The sequence below is a fragment of the Glycine max genome, chromosome 3, assembly GCF_000004515.6.
Source record: "Glycine max cultivar Williams 82 chromosome 3, Glycine_max_v4.0, whole genome shotgun sequence".
Classification (NCBI taxonomy): Eukaryota; Viridiplantae; Streptophyta; class Magnoliopsida; order Fabales; family Fabaceae; genus Glycine; species Glycine max.
Window position 1 is genome coordinate 38,716,950 of NC_016090.4, and position 8,736 is coordinate 38,725,685.

At 28.7% G+C, this 8,736-nt stretch overlaps 1 protein-coding gene across 1 annotated transcript; it reads left to right on the forward strand.

Annotated features, from left to right (window-relative positions):
* The first annotated feature begins 1,283 nt into the window (after window positions 1-1,283).
* LOC100813772 (uncharacterized) lies at window positions 1,284-1,933 on the forward strand. Its single transcript, NM_001364652.1, is given in 1 exon segment — window positions 1,284-1,933. A coding segment is annotated over 1 exon segment (207 nt). The 5' UTR covers window positions 1,284-1,429; the 3' UTR covers window positions 1,637-1,933.
* Window positions 1,934-8,736: the final 6,803 nt, after the last annotated feature.

An 8,736-nucleotide genomic window follows, 5' to 3' on the forward strand; every position in this document is an offset into this window, starting at 1 on the left:
TTGATTCTTTCTAATGTAAGTTCAAATTTCAGACCATTATAAACCATAAGAAGTTGAGAGCCAAAAAGTAAAATACATATTTGTAAGAAAGAAAATTAAAAAATAAATTCTCAAACTATGAAAGCTAGTAATTCCGTGAACGGTGAAGTAGCATGTACATGACTTCCTGACCGCGAGGAGGGTGCCACGTTTCTTTTTCTTTGCTAGCTTTAGTCGCTTTAGATTGGGTCGCATTCAATATTCACTTCTTTCCTATGTTGCTTCCTTATGTTTTGAATTAATCAAAAGTTATTTTTTCCGTCACTTGGATTTGAATTCACCTCGATCGTTAGTATGATACGATCAGATTTGCCGCTCGAGCCACGTATCTCTTCATGCACTATTCACGTTTTGAAAAATTAAAGAAGAAAATAATTTTTTGAACATTAACACTAGAAAAAAAAGGAAAAAAATGAAATTGAGAGATGAAAGAAGAGTATAAATGTATCTCCTTGGTGGTTTGGATGGAGTGAAGTAGAGAGGATTTGTAAAAATAAGCGGGCCCATAAAAAATTCAATCCGTGCACTAGAGCCGTACGTAAAATGGAGAGAAAAATGAAAATATTTGTTTCAATTCCACCCTTTTATGGTTTTAGATATTTATTAGTGTTGTTTGAATACTCTCACGATTTATTTTATTGGTGTAAAATTTTTATTTTATGTGTATTTTTATTTTATTTTTTTATTCACTCAAATAAATAGAGAGAAATTCCTCTATTTCCAATATTAATTTTTTATCTATCCATAACATTTTTTCCATTATATTTATATTATTTATATTTCGTTTCTTTTTATTTCACTCTAAATTCAAACACAACAATATAATCAAATTGTGCAATTGTATATTACATTGTAATTCTCATTCTCTAAGCTAATGAATATGACATCAGAAATGTGATAATAAGCCCTAAAATGAAAAGGATCTCTTGGGAGATTAATATGACAGCAACTCCCCAGTTAAGTACTTTGGTTAACTACTTATAAACACCATATCTAAGATATGTTAATTAATATTTAAACAACTTAGACACATACGTACGTTGTTTACACTTTCTATTTAATTTATTGACAAGGTCATGTATATTATTTTTTTAATGCGATACTGGGTAGCGCGTATAAGGGTGTTTGGAGTCCAAGGTATGCTGTTTCCCATTTTTCAACCTTCAAACATTAATAGTCAATTCAAAACTTTAAAAAATTCAAACCCAACCACTATATATACGTTTGTATGCCTGCCAACAATTCCACTTTCATATTCTAGCTCCAATAAACTTCTCTATTCTACATTTCAACCGGTGAATTAAGCTCCTTCTATTTCAAAGTGCTGAAGGAGAACACTTAATTTCTCTCCGTTTCTTCATTTTCTTAGAGGGGATATAATTAATTACCAATGGCTCTCTCACACAGAAGGATCCTCTTCACGGTTTTTCAGATTCTTTTGTTCACCCTCATCATTTTTGTTGCTTCTCCGGAATCTGGGGTAGCTTGCAGGCCATTGTTCTTGCATTATCAATGGTCATGGGATTATGGGCTTCTCATGCAATCACTTCCAAACGCACCGGCGCCACCGTCAACGGGAGATCCAACTCATCCTTGAGCCCGTTTGAAATGGACCAACGGATATTCACATATATATTATAGCTAAGGAAATTAATATATAGAAGCTGTCAACGAAATACGTACCAACCTTAATTGTCCATACGTGATATGTGTGATTCGAGCAATGACATTCTCGTTGCACATGTTTGACGAGGTTGTAGATTATTTCCATTCTTAATAGTATATTTTTTTAGCGTGGTTTGCATGTTTTCACATGCAAATGCTTTTCAAATATACTATACTTTTTTTGCTGAATTTTTCAAATATATACTAGTTCCTTGTATTCTTGTATTCACATTCAATTGTAACAATCTCACAAAATATATTTACTTATCTGAAAAACATGTAATATATTCTTTTAGGTCAATTGTTATTGTATGTTAACCTTTGGTAATAAATAAATAAAAAATAACGCATTCAAATTATGTATTGACCTCTTTAATTAACGTGAAACACGATTATTAATATGCGGCGTGTTTCAAAAAAAAAAAAATCTATGTGGCGGATAAAGTCGCGCTCGCTCGATCTTCTCTCTGTATGCATTTACTTCTTTTTTTTTTATAAACAAAATAGATGAGAATTTTATTTATTTCACTTTACCTTCTCACCAACTCCGGCATCTATATGCGTATTATTAATTAATATACTAATTATATATATGCATGCTTGCATGAAAAAATTTGTAAATTCATGAGTATCTGCGAATTATATGTGATCCTTCTACAGTTCTACTCTCTGGCTGAAAGCAGGGCTGCAGGGGCCTAGCCAGAAGTTTAAATTAAGGATGTCAAGAATAAAATAACGGTAAAAAAAAATTAAACTTTTACATGCATATAACATATGTAAGAAAATTAATTTGTAACTAATATTTTTTCACGAAAAAATATATAACTGTATTTAATTAAAAATATAGTATATGAAAAAATAGATTAGGTATATTATTTTTTAATATATTTTAGGAGGGTCACAAAATTATTTTTGAACAAATTTAAATAATTTTTAATTAAAAAATTGAGATGGCCGCAGCCAGCATGTCACCCAGACCAGATGCCTGCGTATTAAGTTGAAAAAACTAGTTATACCGAAATTTGCTCCAAGCCTCCAACTAACATTTGATCTATTTCTTAGTTTATGACTATTACCTGACCCTTAGTTTTTTTAAATCATATTATCATATGAAGTATACATTGGTTTTATCGATGATTAATTTTTATCAATAATTTAATTGATTAATTTAAAAAAAAAAAATTCTTAATCATATTTTTTCATGTAAAAGACTTTAATATAAGACTTTCCTTAAGGTGGTGAAGAATTTAATACTCACACTAATTAATGACTTTTTAATACTTGTGTTCTTCTTTTACGTCCTAAAAAATAAAAAAGCAAACAAAGATGGCTTTACAGACTTAGCAGTTATCACGTTCCTTTCCGTGCATGGCTGCCACCAAATTATTGGTGACTTGGATGCAGTTAATGGCCTATCTTGTGTGTTGAATTGACCATTGAATTTCAATCGGCGATTCCAATAGTTGCCATTAGAGCATGGCAGCGGTATGATCTGTACAGTTTAAAACACCCTAATTTGGCCAAAAGTGTGTTTGGATGGGAGAATTTAAAATTTAAAAGAATTTAAAATTTTAAAAGTTTCAAATACTTCAGATTTGTATTTAGATAAAAAAAAGTTAAATTTCTTCATTTTCAAAATGACCTTGTGATCGGAGGAGAGAGAGATGGCTATGTCTTTTCGTAGAGGACGGCACGGGAGTCGCCGTAGTTGGAGACGACGAGTTTGTCCAGCATGGCGACGACGATGACGACGGTGGATCTGGCGGCATTGCAGTGGGGAGTCTGGAGCTCGCACCTGTAGGTGAAGGTCTGGTTGCTCTGGCTCCTACGATTAACCTCGTCGTCCATGCGAGCGAATCCATTCTCCATCGTCAGCTTTCACTCCAAATTCTCGTGCGCGGTCAATTTCTTCATTCACGATCTCGTGTAACCACTCCTTGCACATAGTCGCTACCTGTGGAAACGAAAACGATACAACTTCTAAGAATCACAATTCACAAGCACAACCAGATCCATTACTATTTAGCAGAGGAATAGTGAGAGAATATGAACATGAGAGCAACCCTGACTGTCGAAAACGCCAAAGTAGTGGAAGCCTTGGGTGAAGGAAGGCCGCACCAAAATGGAATCTTCCATGTCTCTTCTCCTCCGCAAACTGACGTCACGCCGAACTTAGGAGAATCTTCAACTTTCGACCTTTGCTGCAACCTCCAGGTGCTTGTCTCCAACCTCTGCCGCAGCCTCCAAGCGCACGGCTCTGATCTCGTTGTGCGCGTTAGGAAGCCCGAGACAGTGCTGGCAAAGCTCGTCAAGACGTCGTATCCTAAGTTTGCAAGAGAGAGAGAAGAGGAAGAAACTGTTGCAAATGATGGAGGTGCAAGAGATTAAAATACTTGAATAAAAGACTGAAATTTTAATTTCTTATCAAATTTTTTTATCAAAATATCTTATTTCACTGAAAAGTAACTAAAATTCTTTAAAAAATTAAATTACCCTATTAAAGTTTTTCATCCAAACACACTCTTAAAAAATTTTAAATCTAAAACTAGCTAGAGGCTAAGATGACTTCTATTGGTTCAATGCACAAGTCAAATTTCAAACAAATGGATCAGTCAAATTTTGATAAATTCTTAGTATACCCTTAATTTAAACTTAGCAGTCAAAATAAACCCCTAAAACAAAATAAGTCAAAATTTTAAGAGTGACATACAAGAAATACTTTAACCCTTAAACATATAGCTTGTCACGTTAGAGATATACATTACACTTGATTTATACGTGGCAAGTTGAGGAGGCATACACCAATTAGTCGAGAATGAAGCCACCAATTCATTCATTCTGAAATAAAAAGATTATTTTGAATTGAAAAACCTATCCATTAAATATAAACATAGATGAGACAATCCGACAAACTCAATTAACCTACGTTAATTATTAGTGGACATATATATATATATATATAAGTTTGGTTAACCTCTCTAAAGGTTGTCAAGATATAAGTGGATGTGATCTTATTATAAAATTACATATATGGCTGTTTTGTTAGACTTTTTAATGTTGTGATAAGTGAATGAGTTATTAACATCATAATTATATTATTATCTAATGTTATTATTTGACAATTAATATTAAAAAGAAATTTTTTTGAAGGGTTAAACTCAAAATGCCATAGAGATCAAAAGGTTATTATAAGTTATAAAATATATTACAATTCATAATAAATATCTTTAATTATAAAAATTACACAGAATAGATTATACATTAATGGTGTAACATAATTTTACATTATCATTCAATCATAACTCACTATATATGATAAGTTTGTTAATTTTTGTGATAATTAATTATCATAAAAGTCATATCAAAGATGATTTGTGATTGTATGATAATATAAAATTATTTTACACTATTAATATATGATCATTAAACTCTAAAAATTATATAACATAATGGTATAATTAAGGTCCATTACATTCACATGTAAGATACCACTTGTATGTTAATTTTGTTAACTTTTATAATAACTAACTTATTTCTAACATAATTGGTGATTGATTGATATTAAGATGTCACTACATAGATTTTAATCTCTAATAATATATTACATTTTTCTAATATAATTTTTTAAAGTAAATAGTCTTTACATTAATAATGTAATGATTGAATTTATATGTTATTATTGATCAATTAGAGATTGATATGTATAATAGGTTGATAGAATTTTATAATAATTATCTTAAAAATTATGTCTTTCATGATTTCTCATAGATTAAGAATATAAAAAATTTACATTGTTAATACATAGAAAACTAAATTAATATATTTAGTATATAAAATTAGAATAATAATATATTGATAAAGATATGCTATCAATATATTCTTTAATACACTCTTCAAGTACATACTCTATATTAGTTGAAATTTATTAAAAAAATATGAATTTTGGTGATTCTCACTTTTTAATTAATGATTATCTCTTTTAATTTTATAATTTTTAATAAATTTTAACTAATAAATGTGTGTTAGAAACAGTATTGTTACAATTCTTATTAGTTCCTTAAAAACAACTCCTCTAATTAGTATATCATATTATTAGTAAATTCATCATATTAATTTTTAGGTTAAATTGATTTTTTGATCATCTAATTTATTTTTTAGATTAAATTTGAATCTCTAATTTTTTAGGTTTAGTTTATTCATCTAATTTTAAAAATTAATTTAATTTAATTTTGCCGTTTAAATTAAATCAATAATATTAAAAAATTGTACTTTGTAGTGATTTAAAACCACTATCAAGTGATAATAAGCCATCACATAACGCATATTTCTTAGCACGGCCAGTTTAATTTAGACGTCAAGCCAAATTAAATTAGTTTTAAAAATTAAAAGATCAAATTAAACCTAAAAATAATTAAAACATAAAATCAAACGTAAACAATAAATTAGATGATAACAAATTAATTTAAACTAATTTTTATTGTGCAAATTCACAATACATATATTAACAGTTTAACTCTCTTTTCGTTAGCCATGTAAATTGAAGCATAGCAAGAAATTAACAATATTTTTCCTTATATATATATATATATATATATATATATATATATATATATATATATCGGGAGAACTTAAATTATTTGTGAAAATAAGTAAGAAATTTTGACAAATTACATACGATATATATTATTTTTACTCCCTGCAAAAATTATATTTCTCAAATAAAGAGAAACATTACCAAAAGTCATTTTTACTCTTACGAGTTTTCTTCATTTTTATCCTTTCACACTCAAACATGTCCATTAGAAAAGTCTCTGTCTCACAGCCACAGATAATATCAGGTGCTGAATTGGACTTGCAATTCATAAACAAAGTTGAACGTAACATGACATGTTATTAGACTGTCATATATATAGTTACCAATTGTTCTTGTGTAACGCATCTCTAGGTTGAAAATTAACTAGATTAAGAGTATTTTTTTTTTTAATTCACATGACATAGATTAAGTGTACAAAATTATTTTAATATTTTGAGTTCTAGTTTTCAGGAGTTTGCACTATTATTTTTTCTTCTTCTAATAATGGTGTTGTGACTTATTCAATGTAGAGAAAAGGTAAATTTTGATCAAGTCAATATTAAGTTTTGAAAATTATTTCTAAAATAATTAAGTGTTATAAAAACCAAAAATAAAATTAGTCAGAAGAAGTTTTCACATATTTTTTTCCCTGTTTTCATCAATTTCGTATCTCCCTTAATTTCACATTATTCTATGCCTTGCTCTATCCTCCACCAGCTCAGCAACATTGTGTACTTGCATTTTGCAAACTGAAAATCATTGTTGAAAATAGATATCAAACATGCTCATAAATTTTAATTTCTATATCCAACACAATACAAATGGAGGCAATATGGAGCGGAAAAAAGTGAAGAATGAAACTTAAATATATATTCTCATGTTCGTAAATTAGAATTATTTTTTACTAGGTATTTCATATAAGGAGCGTGTATATATAACATATTATTATATTTGTAAAACTAACTGCGTGTAAGTTCAATAAGATGTCTTATTTATTTGTTGCTGCAATTAGACTTTTGCATTTGACCCAAATGTATTATAATCACAATGACGTGACCGGGTGTTTTGCGTTCAAGTTACGTGTATTTGATTTATTCTAAATAAAATTCAAAGTTCAAACCTCATAAAATCACGATTACTGAGAAAGTCAATCTACACCGCAAGGGCGCGTTTTAGGAAACATTGGCAAATTAGTCCCAGTGTGTAAGGCTGAGCAACTGTTACTGCATGATTTTCCACTATATATATTCAAATCAGAAGTGTTTGAGTTTTGATTGACAAATTAGTAACGAATTATTCTAAATTTTTAATCAATCTTTTTTAGGTATTTTTCATATTAATCTAATCGATCGAACTTAAAAGATAACCACAGAAGAATTTTCATATGAGACAGACGGGAGAAATTATTGGTGCGTTTATAGAAATATATATTTTTATTTTCAATAATAACAATAATAATTATAAAAATCACTGAATTATTTTTATTTTATTTTAAAATATTATTTGTATATGTGTGGGTATTTAAATATTTAAATTAGCGTTCTAAAAAAATATTTAAACTAGTGATATATTTTCACCATTTAATTTTAATTTATCCATTTTATTTTTTTTCTTTAAATAAGAGCAATTCACTTTTCCTATATTCACCGAGGTTTTTAGAAAGTATAGGCTAACTTTTGTATACACGAAAGGAAAAAATAAGCAAACAATAAAGGAAACAACAAATCAAAGAAATTCATCTAAAAAAATACCATTTGATTAATTTGTGTTAGTTTAAATAGAATGCATACGTTTTTGCTGTAATTGTATTTTTTTTAAGAGAATGCTGCTTATTTTTTATTGTGTTGTCAACCATAAATGATATATTTTCCTATCAATTTGAATAACTTTGTTTTTTTTGCTTTGTGACATTGTTTTAAAAATAAGATATAATATATTTAAAAAAACTGTTTAAAATTAACAAGTGTTTGAATAATTGCAAATGTAGGTGTTATATATAAGGAGAATGAAATATATTTAATAGGAAATGTCCTCAATGTTCAAGACTAAAAGATATTTCTATCACTAGAATAACATCCAATTACCTTGCGTGTCTTGGCTATAAAAAATAGCTAGAAGGGACATTACAGTAAATATGGAAACTAAAATCTTGAAACTGAACCTAGATTCTACAAAAACTAAAAATTACTGTACTTTTTAAGATCAATAACCATACATAATTTCCCGTCCCTTAAATAATTAATATCAGCAAGGAAAAAGACCGGCCGTGGAGAATTTTGACCATTTATTTAATGGTCTCTTACTTTAAGGGTGTTCATTAATTGCTTCAGTTTGATTTCACATATTCGACCATTTGAACTAAATCGATGAGAATTTTATTCATGTGTGTATGAAATTGAGATTAGATCGATCTATAGAAATAAGGAGGATATATAGATTATATAATGCTAAGAAAAATG